Source organism: Polyodon spathula, chromosome 5, assembly GCF_017654505.1.
Source record: "Polyodon spathula isolate WHYD16114869_AA chromosome 5, ASM1765450v1, whole genome shotgun sequence".
Classification (NCBI taxonomy): Eukaryota; Metazoa; Chordata; class Actinopteri; order Acipenseriformes; family Polyodontidae; genus Polyodon; species Polyodon spathula.
The window spans coordinates 22882492-22904719 of NC_054538.1; the positions used below are offsets into that span (position 1 = coordinate 22882492).

The following is a 22228-nucleotide window of genomic DNA, read 5'->3' on the forward strand; positions in this document are numbered from 1 at the left end:
CCCTATCCAAAGACACTAGCGACTCTGCATCCTTGGGTGTTTTTAAATATCACCATAAAACTTATTTGTTTAAACTGGCATTTTTTTAAAATTTAATGGTTTTATATTTTTCTTATTGTTTACTTTTATGTTGTGTTCTTATGTACAGCGCTTTGTAATGACTTTCATGAAAGGCGCTATAAAATGATTATTATTATTATTATTATTATTATTATTATTATTATTATTATTATTATTATTATTATTATTATTATCTGTAATGTGATATTCTGAAATGTGATACTTTGTAACAATTGTAAGTCACCCTGGATAAGGGCATCTGCTAATAAATTAATAATAATACTACTACTACTAATAATAATAATTACACTTTGTTATAGTTTTGCTATAGTAAACTTTTTAAAAAGCTTATGCAGTATACCAACATGTTTTTTTGTTGTTTTTTTATGGTAGTTATATACAGTAAAGGGTGAAAATAATTTGTTGTTTTGCATTATTTTCAATTTTACTTACACACTGATATTATCGAACAACCCTCTGGTGGCCAAATGGTGCACCACAGAGTGTCTCTCCAAGATATTTTTCCTTTGCACATCATCCTCCATTATTGTTATGATTTGTTTATTTAGGTGATGATTCAACATGTACAGTAGAAGTTTAAACAGTTACTGCTTTCTTTAAAACATGTCTAAGCACATTTAAAACAATTACACAGATAGACTTAGAGCAGCATATTAACTAACCATTACAAAATAATGAAACATATTCACTAGAGGTTAAATAGGATACAGGAATTATTTTTAAACATTCTATCCAGTATTCAAACAAATATTGCAATACATTTTAAAAACATTGTATCATTTGTATCACCTTTAATGAAGAGCAATGAAATAACAGATTGTCTCTTTCTCTGAATGGTAAATCAATCCATCTGAACAATTAAAATAGTATTTTGTCTATATAAATAAGACCCAAGTTAAATATAGATAATGCTGAGTAGGCTCAATATTGCACCATATAGTTGGGCTTACTTAAATAGCACGTAGAACCCTTCTCTTTCTAATGATAATGACAATACCACTAGATATGTGGATGTGTACACCCACCAGTGCAGTCGGGGTTATAGCATTCTCTGCTCTCTGCCCAGTGTCCGCGGCATTCAGAGCCCCCATGAGCTGCTGCGGAACACTGCCTGGTGCGCTGCTGAGTCCCGTTGGAACATGTCACTGAGCACTCGCTCCACACACTCCACTCCTGCCACTGTCCATCAACTGGGGCATCAGTCAGAACCCAAATCAAACAAAGGGAGGAAAAAAGGACACACAGTATGAAATGAGATGGGTGTCAACATTTGTTCACACCAATGCTCAAAACAAGTGATATTTAACCCAGTACTTAAAATAGAAAGACCTGATATTTGTTCACTAATGCACTACATTGAATGGCTGACAGGAAGAATGGTACCTTTATAGAGATATTGTGGTTCACTCAGGTAACCACATTTACTTTAGATATAGACATGGGTACAATAGTAGATAGTAAATAGTAGCCAGTGCAATGTTTGAGTCAAATCCAATGTCTAATTTGACACCACTTTTTTTTTTATCCAGTGAGGTATGCAGAATACATTATTTTTTTTTCCTATTTCAGTATTTAACATACTATTTTAATGGACTTTAACCTTCTCCTCTCAATCAGTACTTGAATGTACTTATTGTAGCCTTACATCTAGCTCTATCTGGATTAAAAGTTTCATTACAGCCTTGTATTAGTTTTGTTGTCCATAGGGTCAGATCAATGAATGATGTGGTAGCTTAGCAAGCTAAATCTGCTCTTTTACTTCGGCAAAGTACATAAAAAAAGAAAAAAAATCTTTACTAACTAGCCATTAAGGTCTGGTCACAAGGGTGACTTTTGTCGACGACAACAAGGGGACGACAGATGTTGCTGTCTTGTCGCCTCGTATGATCACCCTGGTTACGTTGCTGCCTCTGTTTTGCCAGCTTGTTGACTGCATGCTTGTCTCCCATGTGACCACCACAAACTGCAAGGCAACACGCAGGCAACAAATGTGTTCCTCTTGTTGCCGTCGACAAAAGTCACCCGTGTGACCAGGCCTTTAGCCTTATAGCTACAGTAATTACACCAGATGTACTGAATATCGTATATGGATTAAAACATGTTTATGGGACTATTCTATCAATTATATACTCAATACAAACCTGGACACAGGGCTATGTTGCACAGTTTTGTTTGTGTTTCTGGACCATCACAAGCTCTACCCCCATACTGTGGCGAAACACATGTCCTTGTTCTTGTCCTTTGCCCTCTACCACATGTAAATGAACACAAACTCCAGGGTGACCATTCCTCCCATGCGCCATGCACTGCAAACAGACATAAATAGACTTTGCAGTTATGGTTAGTAGTATGCGTTTCATTTACAAATAGAATAATGGTTATCCAGACACAAGCTTGCCAAGAACACAGAAAACCCCAGACATATAGTAAGACTACACCAAACATAGAGTTCTTGATTGCATTGCTGTAATTTCTAGCATACTTCTGGGAAAAGGTAAAAAGATAATAGATAAGAACTGGCGCAACCCAAAAACACCACATCATAGCTCTAGTTTGCATCTTAGGAAAGACCAAGAAGCAGCAGAGGTAAAGACAAGGAGGCTTTTCTGCTGTGTTACTACATTAGGCTGCTCAGGGATGATTTCAAGGGCACCCTGCTGATGTCTTATCACATGCAAGGGGATACAGTACAATCCAAAATACTTTTCTGTCAAGCACACAGACTCATGGCAGTAAGGCTTCCAAATGGAATGCTATCTGTGACATGCAAGTCTTTTCTGCTTTTAATTGGCACTCTTTGAAACACACTATCAGATCCTGACGCACATACTATAAATATTATAACCATATCATCAGAGTGGTATTTAGTGTCAAAGGTTTTCACCTCAACTGGGGACCAACTATACTGCTTTTCAAATTGTGTAATAAAAAATGATCTCAACAATTAATGTGAATTATACAATTTCAGTGTCAGTCAGCCATTGTGTTAACATGGGAAGAAACAATGTATTTTTTCCTTATCATCCTTTTTTTTTATTTTAAATGTAGAGCTATGCTCATAATTAAACATTTTCCAGTTATATATATATAGCGCTTTGAGTTTTGGCCAAAAAGCTCTATCTTGGTGTCATCTGACCACAAAACCTTTTCCCACATCGCAGCTGGGTCACTCTCATGCTTTCTGGCAAACTCCAGACGTGCTTTCAGATGATACTTTTTGAGTAACAGCTTCTTTCTTGCCACCCTCCCATACAGGCCAGTGTTATGCAGAGGTCTTGATATGGTTGACTGGTGCACCATTACTCCACTCCCAGCCACTGAACTCTTTAGCTCTTTCAAAGTGATTGTTGGCCTCTCTGTGGCTTCTCTCACAAGTCTCCTTCTTGTTTGAGCGCTGAGTTTTGAGGGACGGCCTTTTCTTGGCAGTGCCTGGGTGGTGTGATGCAGATTCCACTTCCTGATTATTGATCCAACTGTGCTCACTGGGATATCCAAACACTTGGATATTATTTTGTACCCTTTCCCTAATCTATGCATTTGTATTACTTTATCTCTAACTTCTGTAGAATGCTCTTTGGTCTTCATTTTCCTTCAGATTCACAGCCTTACCTGTGATCCTTCAACAGTGGGGTTTTTATTCAGAAAATGTGACAGCAACTTTAATGGTTCAAAGGTGAAGGCCAATGGTAAGGTAATTGTGTCCTCGTTACGGCAATTTCTTTCAGCGGTGCAAACAGGGAGCTTCCACAGCACAGGGGTTGAATACTTATGCAAGCAAGATATTTCAGTTTTTTTTTTTCCTGAAAAATATTTCCCAACATAAAACCAATGTCACCTGACAATAATTGATTCTGAGTTTCAGTGTTTAAAAATAAAATATCAAACAGAACGAAATTTCAATGTACCATTTGTAATTCAGTAATATGAGAGAATTTTGCAAGCCACTGTGTGTGTGTGTGTGTGTGTGTGTGTGTGTGTGTGTGTGTGTGTGTGTGTGTGTGTGTGTGTATATATATATATATATATATATATATATATATATATATATATATATATATATATATATATATATATTGTGAGCAGGGAGAGGGTTAATTTCCTTCCTTCTAGAGAACAAAAAAAAAAGGAACATGTGAGAATGTAGATACCTCTGCATTGTGTTAATTGTTTAATTATTAGTTATCCCCTGTACCTGGTGTTTATTGTAAATTACAGCCAGGTGCAGGGTATTTAAAGAGAGCAGCCAGGCTGTTCAGGGTTGCTGGTGTGTGAGGAGCACAGCTTAGGGTGATTTTGACCAAAACAACAAGGTCGTGTGAAGAAGCCTTTTTGTGTGCTTTGTTTTTGTTAGTGTGTGGTACAGGTAAACAGTTTAGTTGTCCTGAGTATTAGTTAGGTTCCCGCATGTGTTTAGGTAGTGCTCTAGGAAGAGCTAGGTGTTTATTTTGTTTATTGTGAATTATTAAAAATAGCATGCAAGCACTGGAAAAATCCATTTCGGTGACGGGGCCCTGTTTAAAAGGGACAATGAACCATGAAGAGTTTAAGCTTGTTACACTATATACATTTTTAATTCTCAAATTATAACTCTTGCTGTTTACAATACATGAATAGTTTTTTGTCTTTTATATTAGTTCTGCATTCTCTAAACTGGATATTTACTGTTATTAGGTGATGTGAATATTATACTGTAGCGGTTTGTGACATATGTGGCATATGCATATTGGGCAGTAGAGGTAACAAACATTTCTTGCTCAACATGGGGTGAAAGCTTTTTAGAACATTCTGTGACTTTAAGAACATCCTCACTACCAAAATGATGTCTACACAAGTCAAATAACTGTGAAAGCATGAAAAGGGATATTCAGTGTGAGACAGCAAGTTCAACCTGTCAGTTTTAATAAGCCCAGTATGTAGAAGGCCAGGCCTTATAGAAAAAGACTGAAATATCATAACCCCTTATCTAGGAGTCATGAGTTGCAGTCTTACAAAAAAATGTGGCAGTGAATGTGCTAGCTATAGACAGTCAACTAGGATTTACACATCCCTTCTGACAACACAAATGTAAAATCAAAGACTGCAGTTGGCCAAGCCAAATCATACACAAGAAAGTTAATCCTCTATATGATCAGACCACAATTACGCTTCACCATGGAGTTAAAATATAGTAGGGGTGTGAGTACCTTCTCAGAACATCTTGCCTAGTTATAAAAATATTCTTACTTCAGGATAAAAAAAGTCTGTCAAACTGCATTTTCATGCTGCCCCAAAGCAACTCCCAAGTGACAAATTTGATAGTTAGTCTTTTGTACCTAATGGGAATGTAATTAAAGGACCTAGATCGCTTATATAATTTAAAGAAGCCGTCATCATTCTGACACCACAAAATCTCAGTGAAGCACTGCACCTACAGAAGCTTTTAGGCCATGCATCATTGCCTAGTGGATGTATCTGCTCTATGAGTAACTGTGTTTGCCACACATGTATATTTTACACATACAGAGCTGCTCTGTGTGTAGTGTATTGACAAATTGTGAGACAAAACGATTGATAAAATGTAGTTATCACAAGGCTAATGTGTAATACCAAGGGAAATTTAGCAAAGGTGTGGTTCAGGCAGGGAACTAACTTTTAACCTAGTTTCAAATGGTAAAAACATCAAGCATATCGGCGTATTCTCGTTACTAGAACATTCATCAGTCAAATGTCAAGTATCTAATTCGTCATCCAACAAACAACTCGTCAAATGATAAGCTAGAAAGGGCTTTATATATTACCTCCTTCTCCCCAGCCTCCATCTGTTTTTTGGCTTCGTCTAAGGGGTGGGGCAGCTATCCTATGGGCAGGGGTACCTCTAAGGGCAAGGCCAAAGGACGAAGATATAATGAAAATATGTATAATTTAGTATTTGTTGTCAAAACTTTATTGAATATTGTTCTCATGAATTTTCCTGACAAGTACTGTAGCCTTTGTTGGTTATGTAACAGTACATAATAATCCTTCTTTCAACTGAAAATGCATGACAGGAAATATTTTTGATCTCCAGTGCATACAATTGTGTTTCAAATGAAAAGGGAGGGGGCTGTCTACAGTGGCTCAACACTTACTGTACACTGGGGTTGCAATTCCAATGATTCAAGCTGATGCTAGAGGGCAATCTTAAGTGGATTCATTTCATTTTATGTAGTGAGTTGTAATTTTATTTCAGATTTTCAACTATTTGCAATTGTGTTTGAAAGTCACCTTGATTGAACAACATTTAAAGTTTAAATTGTAACATCACTATTGTGATATTCTATAATGCAGAGATGTAAGACTGAGGAAGATAAACCTGCTCTCGTTTTAATTTATATTTAAGGTTGAGTAATCTTTTTATAAACACTTATATCAGAATTAAATATTGTTCAACCATATGTAATATTGCTGCTGATTTTTAAGTGTTAAATGTAAAGTCAATTACATTTTTCCTTCTTGGTGTGATTGATTAGAAATACTCACTTGTTTGTTATTTGTAGAAGCTATCAGTGTTTATAAATAAACTCCCTTGAAAGTCATCCTCTTTGGTAACCAGAAATACTGTATATTTGTAAATGCATAATTAAATGTCTTTTAAATAAATCAGTAACTATACACTTAAACATAATACACATTTGGCTTAAGACAGTGGGGTCACAGATTATCATCTGAAAGGCTAGTTGAAACAAACCCCTTATAGCAGTGCCCTGCCTTTTATTTTGATATACTTTTGCATTTAGGTACCTGGGAACATGAAACCCTTGTGAAACCCTTTGAATGAAGTAATGAAAATGCCGATATACTTTATATACACAGGCAGTCATTCAGAGAGGGAATGCTACAGTTTCACTTGTTCTCCACTAAAGCTACAAATAAAAAGTTACTTAACTTACAGAAACTGCAGGGTACCCAAACATGATTTTAACAATGTATTATATTTTTATAATTAGTGCTATTGCTAAAGAAATAGCTGATATCTTTGAATTTCTTTTTCACAGTCTACCCAAAAAGCTGATACACAAGCTCTGCATGATCTGTTTTCACTTAATAACCTTTTAGTCTGATAGGGATTCTGACTGATTCAAAATTTGATGTGGCCAAGTGATGCCATAAAGCTCAGATTAGGCCATCAGAATGGAAATGATTCTTGGTGAAGCAGCTTTGATCATTTGGGTTAAAAGCATAATGAAGGGAGGTTTAATTTAAATAAAGTCACAATAAGTTGAATTGCACATCCCTGTAACAATAAATAAATAAATAAATAAATAAATAAATAAATAAACAGGCGTATAGTGAAAATAAGAAATAAAAAACCATTAAAGCATTTAATTTTTTTTTGTTTTGTCATTGTGAAAAATAAGGCAACATCCAACCATCTGCTGCTAACACTACCTGGACAGAGGGCAGTGTTATTGCAAACCCTCGATTCTCTTAAAGGGCCGCTGCAGTGTGTCCCGTAAGGTGATACACAAGCTCTGGTTCGCACCTGCGACCCTTGACCACATGTAACTGAACATGAACTCCACTGGGACCAGTCTTCTGTGCCAGAGTCACCTGTGTAGAAGAAGGTTGATATCAATTAATGCACAACATTACAAATAATACTGTGAAGAATTCAATAGAATAGCTATAATGGATACAGACCATCCCTTAAATGTCACTGTGATTAATTTTGTGTTTTATCTCATTTGCTTTACGATGCACAAATCACATGTCTGCTTATTTCTTTAATAGTTGTCCAACAGCTTAAGGTTACTGACATAAAATATAATAAGAATAAGAATAATACCACAAAAGAAACACACACAGGCACCACATGGAAGTGTTATAAATGAAAATTTTTGTGTTAGCTTATGAAATTTAAGATACAGCAGTACATGAAAAAAAAAGTATTGACTGACAGCAATGCAATGCAATGGTCTAGTGTTGAGCTGATCGCAAATCAATATTTCAGATGATGTTATTCACTGAATAGCAGAATCAAAAATCCATATTTAAGTAATTTATTATCCACTATAACAAGACTTGTACTGCCCATCAGACTGGTAAATAAGCAGGGTGGTCAATTTTTATTTCGTTTTACCCGGCCCATGGGATGGGATTCAATTACAACACAAATTAAAAAAAAAACAAATCTGAAAAAGATGAATTAGCATTAGTAAAGGGTCCTGCTTACTATCTGACTGCGACTGCAGTGTCCTGAGCCAAAGACAAGATCAAGCAGGACTGACCACTGCAGAGGATACTAAAGCTATTACTATTACCAGAAAATGCATTTAAATATTTATTCATTTTTGTATTTTTTTTTTCTTTACTAGATCAGATTTAGGCATGGACCAAATCAAACTTTGCCAACCCACTAATCAAACTTAACAAAACTGTATTTAATAGCATTTTCTTTTTTTGTAACTATCTTATTTCTTCTACTCATAAAAAGAAAACACTATTAAATACAGTTTTGTTAAGTGTGATTAGCGGGTTGGCAAAGTTTTGAGTTGGTCTTAGCCTTAGTTAATCTGAACAACGCTGCTGTTTCAGTGCGTTTTGAGATTTGAAACCTCCATTGGGAATCAGACTGGCTAAGCCAATCCATTAAGTTTACACTTTCCAAAATGCCAAAAGTATCAACTATCTTTATCATAGTTTTAGCTGTTATTCGGTAAAGGTTTTGGTTCTGATGAAAAGATCATATAATTCAGCAGAATGAGAATGTATAGAACACCAGTCTAAGAAAATACAGCAATATCTGGCAGTAATAAATGTCTTTCTTAAACCATTTATCCATGATAATCTGAAGTATTATTTTTAGCTTCTTGAAGAGATAAAAAAAAAACACTTTTAAACCCAAGTAATAATTGTTAATAGAAGCTATCATATTAACAGCCATTGTTGTTTAAAATCAAATTGTGTGTGTGCCGTATATATATATATATATATATATAATATATATTATATATATATAATATTATATATTTATATATATATATATAGGAAGGGAGAGAGGAAGACAAATTGGAATTAACTTTGTATAACAGTGTTTCCTGGGGGATAAACAATAAAGGAGAAAATTAATAAACAAAAATATTTAGTGATCATTATTTTTAATTTATACACAGGCACCCATTAAGCAGTTTCAAAAGCCTGTACATTTTCTTTTAATATTACAATGAAATCTTTCGACATAGATTTTGTATGCATTCATACAATAGCACATATGGTTCAATGCGGCAACCACAAATTAAACTACATCTGTATTATCTGTGCTCTGAATAAATTCACATTAATTGAAATCTTATTGAGCTTTAAAATACATTAAAAATGAAGATGTTGCTGATATAAAGACTGGAGGGTGAAATGATTCAATATAAAATCAAACTACCCATAAAGTGTGGTACAATGTATTACATGAACCTGCATGAAAACAATAAATTAGTAGTTCTAAAAAGGAAAAAAAATAAATAAAGGCACAATAATGGATGATTAAAAAAGGCAAATAACAGCTTAATTCAATGGAACTTGCACAACATCAAATGAACAAGTGTTATATTTAAAATACAGAAGATTTGATGAGCACACCTGTGCTTAGATATAACTAAAACAGTATGACCACATTTATACAGTACATCTTTAAATCATAAATGACTTGTAAGATGTGCCAAAAAATGACAACACAATCTTGCAGCGTTATATTTCTCAACCTATTTTAAATTATAACTTTGTTAAAGAAACAATTAAAAGAATAACATGCAATAATTATCCAATGTGAAACATTTATTCAAATTTTTAGCAATCCATAATTTTAAACATTCAATCACAAATGCAGAGGTAAAACTATAGGAAAAACACAGAAATTAAGACATTCAAAAATAAATGCTTTTCAATGTCTTCATTGTGTCACCTTGCTCTACTTTATTTAGTTTTGTTAATAGTTTTACCTCATTTTTGGCAGAATTGTTGTACTATTTACATTTTACTACCAATCAAATGTAACATCCTTCCAGTTTCAATAAAGCTCTAGCTTTTAGGGAAACATTTTAAGTTTGGAAGCAGCCAAAACATAACACCTCTGGGGTCCTAATCAACAGACTGTCCCAGTGTTACAAATATTAATGTTTCGTCCTTAATTAAACAGAAAACAACCAGACAACCCAATTCATCTAAATGACATTCTAAATGGCATTCTGAGGTGAACCTGAAGTTTGTTTATCTGTTTAACAAAAGATTTTTAACTGTTTTAAAATGTGTCGGCTTCTATGTGTAACTGGGGATGTCAAAAAATAGCTGAAACTAGGCGGAAGCATTGCTACTAAGAGTGTCTTGTGTTTATAAGGCATGCAGTGGCTTAGCTGAAATCCATTTCATGAATAAAAAAAGAAAGAAAATATAACTAGTGTATTACCAGTTTGTGCCATAAATTTAGCAGCATCAGCTTGCTCCTGAGGGACCCTTTTCTCATGAACTGATCGTGGCCGCTGACTTTTTATTGTATGCTCTCCCATCATTCCAAATTCTAAAGACAGAATAAAGGTTTATGAAAGCTATGCTTGTACAAGATTTTCAAGGATTTACATTTTTTTCCAAGTTGTTTAATGATTACATGGTTAGAACAAAGGAACACAGTTATTTAGGTTATTTAGCATTACTGGTAGCTTATATTGTTTATTATGTGAGTTGCATCTTAAAGGAGTATTTTATGCAATGAAAATTTTCACAATGTTTCATAATATTTCTTATCTGTTTAATATCCCACTATGTATCTTTTGCATTATTCCCTGAACAGTTTCTGCCACTTGCAATTGCAATTTTGATAGAAAACTGTTATAACTGGCTTCAGGGCAAGACAGGAAAACCTCTTACCAGAGCTGTTTCGTCTAGGGTAGAGAGAGTAGCTGCTAGAAATTATTTTTCGTGTGTATTTTTCTCTCCCTGCATTGTGAATATAGATAATACGCATTTTAAGATGGAACCTCGTTCCTATTGGAGGACAGTGAGGCAAGTGGATTTTACTGCAGTATTTGTGAAGGAAATTGATAGAAAAAAACAAAATGCATATGTACATGATTTTTTTTTTACCCCAACTAATAGATTTAAAACATGGTCAGACCATGGCCAGAGGGCCAGATCAAAGGTTTCAGGTTTTATGTCTTGAGTTCATCTTGAACTCATTTCATTGGTCCAGTTTTATCCATACTATTGTTATCATAATTTTTCTGATTTCAAAGCCTGTACTATACTGCATATTCTGCAATCATTCCCACTTTCTTCACACCCCATTACGTGTGTAGGAAGACCCATTAAGAAATGAGAACAATCTACAGCATATTGACTCACAACACTGGGGGGTAAAGGTGCACACACTTTTACAGCAGCTCAAGTAAAAGGCTTTGCATTCTTGCCATGAAGCCTCCAATAAAACTTTCTCATCAGAGCAGTAATGAAATGTGATATAAATCAATCAATTATCTGACTGTAAGAAGGAATAATACACAAGATACGTAGTTGTATATTAAAAAGGTAATACGTTATATATTAAGAAAATATACATGATATAGAGCACCACTTTATATTTAATGCAGAAACTGATAAAAACATAGCAAAACATGCAAATAAACCCACACTGCTTTAAACAAACAGATAATACAGAAAGCCTTCTGGAATCAGCAAGATGGATTCAAATAAAAAACTCCATGCTCTGCAAATCTACTGTCCACTGTCTCTAATAAATTAAAGGTTTCTGCAATTAGCTGTAAATACAGGAGAGGCTGGTCCAATTGGAAATAATAAGCTATTATGGTAATTGTCAGTATGTCAAAAGAAGATCTTCTATTTGACAAAGCTATTCTGTACTATGGTGTGATGTGAAATTAGGCTGCTATCTTGTTTGACTTGTAAGGATAAGGCTTCATAAACTGAACACAAAACCAAAATGAGCCAATGCATTGTCAATTAGGAGGCATAATAATGTGCATCTTTTTGGTCAAATGAACTGCAGCAAAATAATGTCACTTTTTAGTTTTACATTTCTAAAAATACATTTTCTATAAAGTAATACCTGTTGTAATACCGGTGTTGCTTGGGACTGGAGAATTGTTTCAGATTAGAGAGTGTGCTAGATTACAGAGTTAATGTAAAAAATTCTAATACTGTACCTAAAAAAAAGTAAAATGACAAAACTATTTGAACGCTTAAAAAGACAATTACTATATTACAGTGTAATTAACACAATAATGGCTCAGCAAACTTTAAACACAAAGCCTCAGCAACTTCTTTACATGTTATTATCACAAGCTGCTTGCATTTGGGATTCAGGTGCTTTCTGCTAGCATTCAAGTTTTCTCTGTGAAGCTTTTAAGTAGGCATCTTTTCTTTTCGGTACATCTGAAACGATTTGCCTTGCAATTTACAATGTTTCGCTTTTTGTGCTGGTTTGGTAAACTTTCAGATTTTTTGATAAGTGCGCATCTAATGTGGGCTTTTAGACATTTATTTGCTGTTCAACAACTGCAATTTCAATGACCTGGTGCTGGATTGCAGTCAGATTTAGTACATTGATTTTAGGCAGAAGAGACATAATTACAGAATGGACAGGTTCTGGATTGTAGAGGGTATCGCACCATTCATTTCAGTAGGGAGTTGGTCAGGACCCAAAAATCATGAAGATTTATACAAAATGCCAGTTTATAGAGGGACTGGATATGACAGCTTCTACAGCATATCAAGGTCCTAATGCATTTTTATAAAACAAAATAGATCAGCATTTGAATAGCAACAGCTTATTCTTTAAATACTTAATTCTATATTTAAAATGTATTTAAATGTTTATATTATTTTGATAATTAAATACAGTGAGGGGATTCATGATCTTGTGTTGAATAACAAAATATAAAAATGATATATTATTACAAAGCTTCGACCACTCAAGTTGACAAAGCATATTAGTTTCTGGAATTTAAGTGTTTGTGTTTGTATCTATCCAGGTGCTAAAAACATGGAAACATAAAGATGTCTCATACAGTATCTTGGGTCATCGTGGCACCTGTAGAAACAAGATTCAAAACAATATGGTTTTTTGCTTCCAACTAGAACTGAAGGATGCCATGAGTCAAGCAGCATTCAGCTACATTTTAACATTATTTTGACTATAAAAACCTTCCTTCATAACTGCTAAACAACTACTAAAAAGTGTTCAGTCTTGAGGCATAGTCCATGCATCCCAATAGATTATTTATTAAAACATAGAGTGGACACAGGGTTGAGCAAGATACCTGGAAATGTATTTTCAATACAAAATAACTACCAAAATACAAAATACAAATGACTTTGGAATCACTGTATTTTCAATAAAAAATACAATTTGAAATTGTAAATAAATTTTATAAACAAAACGGATATATATATATATATATATATATATATATATATATATATATATATATATATATATATATATATATATATATATATATATACACACACACTACTGGTCAAAAGTTTTAGAACACCCCCATTTTTCCAGTTTTAATTGAAATTTAAGCAGTTCAAGTCCAGTGAATAACCTGAAATGGTACAAAGGTAAGCTGTAAACTGCCAGAGGTTTTAAAAAAAAAAGTTTAGGTTACCAAAAACTGAAAAATAATGTACATTTCAGAGTTATACAAAAAGGCCTTTTTCAGGGAACAAGTAATGGGTTAACAACTTACAGCTGTTCTGTAGCAATGGAAGTAAATTAAGCCTTGAAAGTTGATGCTAACAATTCCTACAGTTGTCCCAACTTTTGTTGATTACTTACAAACCCTCTGTCTGTATAAAACCAGTGTTGGAACAGACTGTGTTACTACAATCTCTTAAGCATTATTTGGACATTATTGTACTGCAGGAAGTAGTATATTGATATCATACTGGTGAGAAAAAGGCAATTAACAAAGGAAGACAGACAGACCATTATAACCCTTAAAAGTGTAGGTCTTTCCTTTAGAGAAATTGCAAAGCAAGCCAAGGTGTCAGTGAGTACAGTTTCCTACACTATCAAAAGGCACTTGGAAACTGGAGGGAGGAAACTCTGACAGGAAGAAATCTGGCAGACCCAAAGCCACAAAAGAATCGGAAGATAAGTTTCTGAGAGTCAACAGCTTGCGTGATAGGCGGCTCACAGGACAACAGCTTCAAGCACAGCTTAACAATGGTCGAAGTAAGCAAGTCTCAGTTTCAACTGTGAAGAGAAGACTTCGAGCTGCAGGTTTGACAGGTCGAGTGGCAGTACGAAAGATTGCAAAATAAGAAAATGAGGCTTGCCTGGGCGATGAAGCACCATCAGTGGACTACTGAAGATTGGACCGATGAATCAAAATTTGAAATCTTCGGTTCATCGCGCAGGGTTTTTGTACGCCGTCAAGTAGACGAAAGGATGGTTCCTCGGTGTGTGACACCAACTGTCAAACATGGAGGAGGAAGCAAGATGGTCTGGGGCTCTTTTGCTGGATCCAGAGTTGGCGACTTGCACAGAGTGAGTAGCACCCTGAACCAAAATGGCTACCACAGCATTTTGCAGTGCCATGCAATACCCTCTGGTATACGCCTAGTTGGTCAGGGGTTCATCCTACAGCAAGATAATGACCCAAAACATACCTCCAGGCTATGTCAGAACTACCTTAGAAGAAAAGAACAAGACGGTAGGCTTCAAATCATGGAATGGCCAGCACAGTCTCCAGATTTAAACCCCATCGAGCTGGTTGGGGGTGAACTGGACAGAAGGGTGAAAGCAAAGCAACCTACAAGTGCAACACATTTGTGGGAACTTCTACAACAGTGTGGGGAAGAACTTTCCGAACAATATTTGATTTCCATTGTACAAAGAATGCCACAAGTGTGTTCGGCTGTTATATCTGCAAAAGGTGGCTACTTTGATGAGTCAAAAATTTAGATTAAATTTTGTTAAACAAAACGATTCCATGATTTCTTTTTATCTCCAATTGTTTATTTGTTCTATGCTTTAATTTCAGAGTACATTGAGACATTAAACTGTGTAAATTTCAATAAAAACTGGAAAAATGGAGGTGTTCTAAAACTTTTGAGGTCAGTGTGTGGTACACACATACATATACAACATAATATATATATATATATATATATATATATACATATATAATATATATTATATAGATATATATATAGACTATATGAGAAGTAGGGGGGGTTGACCCCACAATTAGAAAAAAAAAAAAAAAAAACATCTATATTTTAGATATGTGGGGTTTTTAGCATTTTGATAAAGGACTCTTCAGAGAAAATTACCTTTTTTTTGATGTCAAGATGCAGTTCTAAAATAAATAACAATTTTCAACACCAAAAAGTTTTAGAACTTTTTTTTTTTTTTTTTATGTGGGGGATAATTCTACTGCAAGCAAAAACCTTTGAATATGCAAACAGTATTTATTTAATGTCTAACATTACTGTAGTTTTCAGTACACATTGATGTACTAGACTGTGTGGTACTGTATAGTTCTCTATCAGTTCGCAAAGCAAGTTTCTGGAAGAGGTCATCCGACAGCCAATTTCTTTGGGGGCTGAAAATCAAGCCAGCAAAAGAGAAGAGACACTCAAAAGGAGCAGAGGAAGGAAGAATGGTATTAAAGCATTTAAACAGCTTCTTTATGAAAGGGTCTTGTTCTAAAGATGTCACATCCTTCCTTGGGTCTTCAAGAAAATGATAGATCTCCAGCTCAGCGTTGTTGCTTGTTGTTGAAGGAGTACTTATCTGGGAAACATCTTTGCTATCCATAAAAACAAAGAAGTCATATTCTTCCTCTTCAAGGGGTCTTCCAGTAGAAGATTCTGATACAAGACCCAGTTGTTGAAGCATTAGTTGATGTAATCTTCTGGTGTCTCCAGAAAATTAGTGTGGCAGCCAGTGCATCATTGTTGATTTAAAGTTACTCCCAAGATGAACTGGCATGTGTGTGTGCATTTTTATTTTATTTTTATCGAATATGCGATCACTATAATTAAATTTTATACAGCTGCAGTTTAATATTTAACTATTACTGACAATGTATTTTGGAGTATTTTTAAATTACAAAATACTCAGGAAATGTATTTTTGATAATGCCCAACTATGAGTAGACAGCACTACTACAATGTACATATTCTATACTATTTTCTTTGGCCTTTGACCTCTCCTTTCTAGGTACTGCTGCCCATAAATGAGCTTACAGATAAGATGAGAGGCTGAGCGTAGGGAAGCCTTGGGCAGGGGGCAGGATAGCTGCCCTCTCCCATTAGACAAAGCCAAAAAGCAGGTGGAGGCTGAGGAGCAAGAGGCGAACTCTGGAACACAGAGGTGATGTAATGGATTGAGGTAAGATATGAATCCTTTCCTTGACGTATTGTTTATCGAAAGACAAATAAGATACTAGCTATTCGACTGATGATCTGATCAGGTATTGGAAGCTCCTAAAACACATTGATGTTTACGTGATTTGATCTAAGGTTAAAGTGAATTCATTGCCAGAACCACCACTTTGCTTAATTAGCTGAATATTTGCCCAAAAAAGGCATATTGTCAGTACATTCGCAACAACTAGGCCAGCTACGATATCCAAATACAATATAATAGTTGTTCTGAACTGTGCCTGTCAACAGTAAAATTTGACCTAAGATAACATTAGCTAGTCCAAGATCAAAGTTTGTGAAATCAGCCACAAGTAATTGTGTTTAACAGACATATACTAAAGGGGGAAAAAAGTAAATAAATAAATGTACTTAAGTTTGCACTTATGGCAGGCCTAGCTGGTTTCACACCCCAGCTGGCTAACCATCTGGATGGTGAAACTGAAAGGGTAAAAAAAAAAAAAAAGAACATATATTTTTTTTTTTTTCCCTACTGATACCAGTAGGTACTGTATCTCCAAACCTGACATTATTCATCATGATTTAAGAAATGTTTTTCTTCCCACTTCTCCATACAAATGTGAGGTTTCAAATAAAGAGTTGAAATAAATATTGCTGATTATATAAGCTGCAAAGGTCTTTAGCCTGGCATTTAGTTCGAGGGTAGACACAGACCATTTCTAAGCAGAATTGCATTTAAAGAAAAAAATGCCATGTCAGATGCCTAACCTAGCATGAAAGGAGTCTGTACTTAGAGGACTTTGAATTTAAATCAAGTGCACAGCATTTTCATGCAGGCCCGTCTGCCTGCAAGCATGTCACACATGTAACTTTTAATGAGTTATTCTTCATTGCTATGCACTGTACTTCCGCACTTGAAAGAGAGTTGGAACTAAATGGAGGTGTAGGTTATTAATTATGCTGGTGGCTTTCATATTCACTTTAGATTTATTTTTACGCTATAGTCAGTGGTGGTAACCTTCTAGTGCTTTGTGAGATTTCTTAAAATACTTATCTGTCTTACTCAATGCATTACAAATGTCCGTATTTTTGATTGTTCAATGTAATTATTTTCTCTATTGTGAAAAATAAAGCAAAATTACAAGATTATGCTTGGGGACTAACAAACATGTTAATAAAGAAACACAAAATAAAAATATTCGTTGCAATAGTAAGCAAATAAGGAAAGAGCCAGCTACTTGTATTACTGTATTTCCATTTTACTTGCTTCTTTGTCATATGCTGGGGACATTTACCTATTGGTAGCCCACTCCCTGTTGTGCCTAACTAAATTTCAGTGCAATATATACATATTGAGGAGAGATTGGGGGAGCGGAGATCCAATCATTCTTTAACCTCTGTACAACAGTGCAGTAGCTTTGGTGCAATCAGAAGGTAGTGCAAACACCCCTTATAAAATTAAATGGGAGCCCATATTTAACACAAGTTAAAAAATCTCCTATTTAGCCTTGTTACTTGCTCCTCCATCCTTCCCTCTGTGACCTCAGCAATGACATCTTCCTTGGGAGGCCAGCACAGTTTGCTACCTCGCCTTAGTGTCTGGCTGCCCTGGTCCTCACTTCCTCAAGGACACTACTGATACAGTAAGACATTTTTAAAAACAACCTTTTTACTGTTTTTTTTTTTTTTTTTTTTTTCCTGCTGTGATTATTAATTACCCTGAGGCTGGGACTGGAATCTGACAGGTTAGCGAACCTCTTTTTAATAATGCATGTGATGTGCATGCATCTGTGTACAAAAATATAAGCGAAGTGAACTCCCCCTTCAAAATACCTCCATTTACTATGCATAGACATTTTTCTGTTTGATGCTGCACTCAGAGGGTGGTAAGAAGTTTTTGAGAATATTTTGGGAAGTCTAATAAATCATCATATTATTTAAATTTAATTGAAATAAATAAAAATAACCGTAGATTTCTTTTTGTTACCCTAGATACATTAATTAATCCTTCCCCTAATAGTCTTACCCTTGACATTGGCTCCTCTCACAGCTGCAATGACTTCTTACATTTCTTTAAAAATACAATAGTAGATATCAGAAATGAGATTCTACAGACTCCAGCACAATTTTGCCAACTACACCTATTAAGGCTACCATGGGATATTTTTCTTTGATTACCTTAAATGGTTTGCTTTCCTCTGTTATAGTTCCCTCAGCATTTAAGGTCGCTGGTAAAGCCTATGCTTAAAAAACACAATTTGGACCCTAAAGTCCTCAATAACTATAGGCGAATCTCCAACCTACCATTCTTAGATAAGGTTCTAGAGAGAGTTGTTGCAATTACAAAAATTTTAAACTCTTAATGGTGTAATCAAGCAACTTCAGTTAGGTTTTTGTGCTGCACATAGCATGAGACAGCCCTTGTCAAACTTATGAACAATCTGCTGATAAGTTCTGACTCAGGCTTTCCATCAGTATTAATTCTTCTTGATCTAAGTGCTGCTTTTGATACTGTAGACCATTCCATTCTCCTGAATCGTCTTGAAAACATAGTAGGTTCAAATATTACCTTTCTGATAGGTTTCAATTCGTCTCTATTGGGGAGGTAAAATCGGCATTATTGGAAGTTGTCTGTGGTGTTCCACCATCATGGTCTACCATCTTCAGTCAAGAAAGCAGGGACTTTTAAAACAGCATTGAAAACCCATTTTTATAAAATGGCCTTTTTACCATAATTTTAGCAATGATTGTGTATTGTCTTTTTAACTGTTTTATAGGAATTATCTTTGCCTTTTAAATGTTGTATAATATTGTAAAATGTTGTAAAGCACCTTGATGTCCTTGTGATGAAAAGCGCTATATAAATGTAAATAAATAAATAAATAAATAAATAAATAAAAACATAAAATATGCTACCATTAAGTGACATTACCCGCAGACACAGACTCAACTTCAACTGCTATGCTGATTGCTATGCTGATATGCAATGAACCAGCTAAAAGGAAATGTGGGATTACATGAGCTCGGACCTAGTTTGGGGGTCATCTTTGATCCTGATCTCTCATTTGAGACTTATATTAGGGAAGTTACTAAAGTATCTTTTTACTATTTGAGAAATATAGCCAAACCAATCATTTCAGTACAGAATCTGATGCCGAGAGACTAATGCATGCCTTTGTTTCATCTAGAATTTATTATTGTAATGCACTTTTTCTGGAGTCCCAAAACATGTGGTATCCCGCTTGCAGCTTGTTCAGAATACCGCCGCTAGAATTCTGACTAAAACCAGGAAAAGTGAACATACTACCCCTGTTCTGGCCTCTTTACAGTGGCTCCCTGTGCAATGTAGAACTGATTTTAAGATTTTGTTGTTAACTTACAAGGGACTGAATGTATTGGCACCTAGTTATTTGCAGGAGTTAATGACCCCGGATCTTCCAACCCGCACTCTGAGATCACAGGATGCGGGGCTTCTGGTTATTCCTATGGTGAACAAACGCAACACAGGATGTAGGGCTTTTTCTTGTAGCGCTTCTAAATTATGGAATGCTCTGCCTTCATTGGTGAGGGAAGCTGGGACAGTTCCAGTTTTCAAGTCAAGACTAAAAATGCACTTTTAGAAAATGCCTTTCCTATCTTAATGGGTTTTCACGTAACTTTAAAATTGCTGCTTTTGTATTATTATGTGTATACCGTTATTTAAATGGTCTGACTGTGGCAGTTGTATGTGTGACATGCTATACAAATGCATTGTGGTTTGTTCTTTTTTCTGCTATGTACTGTACAGTGCTTTACAATACTTTTGTATAAAAAGCACTATATAAATGCAATAAATAAATAAATAAAATAAATAAAAACAACAAAATATGTATGAGAGAAACAAAAATCTGTAAGAAAAAAAAAAAAAGTAAAACATACTGAATGTAATCAAAATGAATTTAAAATCAATGTATCACAGCCTCCCAGGAAGTTTGTTTACACTACTTAACTTCTGTCTATAAAACAAATTATGCCACCACTTTTGACTTGGTGACTTGGTTTAAAATCAGTGGATGTTTTACTGGATTATGCATTTTCTACACACTGCCAGTAATGGCCAGTTTGATAGAACAGTCTAATGAGCAATAACCAATTTCATGCTCCATTTTCTAGAGTACTTTAGTACCTTTTTGTCATTATATCAAAATGGAAAAATCTTTCTAGTTTATGAGATTATTATACTCTGGCTGATTTACTTATTTCAGTTCAACTTCTATTTCCTTGCACTCCAGTCTGTAAAGTGGTATTTATTTAACACCTAATTCTAACAAACACAGCCTCTACCCGGCATGTTAATATGTTGTATTTAGTTTTCTAAAAAAAAGAATTAAAAAAAAGGAAAAAGGGTTCAAAAGTGCAATACAATTTGGACCATTGCAAATTGCTTTTCAGTCACGTTTTACATTAACTGGGATTAATGGGTAATTAATAAGATAAGTGTATGTAATTCCCTATGTTTCAAAGTAGTAACTGTTCCTAAGGTCAAGGTTAGGGCAGTGCAATTATTTAATACAAAATGTAAAAATTACTGGCCATTACTGCCTGGTTAACAATTTGTCTTTTGGTTGTTTTTTTTTTTTTTGTTTTTATTCACATTCTCGTGAGGTCATTCTCCATTTCTGTTTTTTACTTGTTCATACATTTTGCACATCACTCCTAGCACAGTCTGGCATACATTTTTCTTATTTACAGGAAAAGCACCATTTATTTTGCTTCCAATAGTACTGCAACTTATGTGTTCAAAGACACCATTTGCTGAGATCCAAAATGGTTCAATTTGTTCAGTCTTTGTTACAACCACAGCAATCCCACGCAGTTATTGAATAGAAAGATAATACAGTCAAACCATCTCTGCCTAATTCATTTAGATTACAGAGTCAGCTGCTATATACTAGCATGGGACATGCTATCAGCTAAATAGCACTGTAGAAGCTGTATAACATGTGTAATGGATTCCAAATAGCACTTGGTAGAGAGAGGAAAAATATGTTCTCTTTTAACTCCATAGCTAGCATCTCAGCTTGCTTTACATTTAAGACTGCTGATTAAACAAAGCATTTTTTGGTGGGGATAGTATAACATATATTTAAGATGGCTGGAAGATTAATGAAATAAATGACAAATGTACAGATATTATTTAAGTAAATAACATTCTCTACAGAGGTATTTTATTAAACACACATTTAAAAAATGGAACTGGTTCCCTAAAAGATTAGACAAATTATTTCATACACTCATTTTGGATCTCAACAATGCTTTGCAGTACTACTAGAAACCATCTAGATGGTGCTCTCACATTAGAAAAAACACTGTATAGAAGTCCATTTGCACTCTGTATACTTCCATTATGCTGTTTTTTTGTTTTTTTTATCTGTTTCTTCAGGCCTGTTTTAGAATACTCATCATTTACATTCATAATTTACTACTGTATTCTGAACAGCCCCTGTCAGTGCCATATTCCAGATCATTGAAAAAATTCAGGGATAGTCTGAACAAGTAGTTTCCTTAATAATTGAGTATTTCAACTGCATATTTTGTTTAAATTATTTTTGAAAATCAGATTAGAATTTATACTTTTGGGTGTATTTAAAAATTTGCCTTCTTCTGTAATAGCAGTAGAGAAAATGTGTTTCCTTTCTTTTCTAATTGAAATGTTAAATGTTATACTTGCTATGTTGGAACGATAAGAACTCACTCCTGGGTTTTCTAACCCTGTTTTTTCTTTACTGCTGGCCTGTCAGTGGAC

The 22228-nt window shown here is 34.7% G+C and overlaps 1 protein-coding gene across 3 annotated transcripts in view; it reads right to left on the bottom strand.

Moving 5' to 3' along the window:
* Positions 1-22228, bottom strand: part of LOC121315738 (adhesion G protein-coupled receptor B3-like) — a 213302-nt gene that overhangs the window by 118464 nt on the left and 72610 nt on the right. For 2 of the 3 annotated variants that reach the window (XM_041250104.1, XM_041250103.1), the window contains exons 2-5: positions 10496-10606; positions 7489-7650; positions 2223-2387; positions 1107-1271 (exon numbers count right to left, since the gene is read on the bottom strand). In XM_041250104.1, the coding sequence (XP_041106038.1) occupies positions 1107-1271; positions 2223-2387; positions 7489-7650; positions 10496-10606 (603 nt within the window). The remainder of the gene's footprint in view (positions 1-1106; positions 1272-2222; positions 2388-7488; positions 7651-10495; positions 10607-22228) is intronic. The other variant, XM_041250105.1, reaches the window with a different exon arrangement.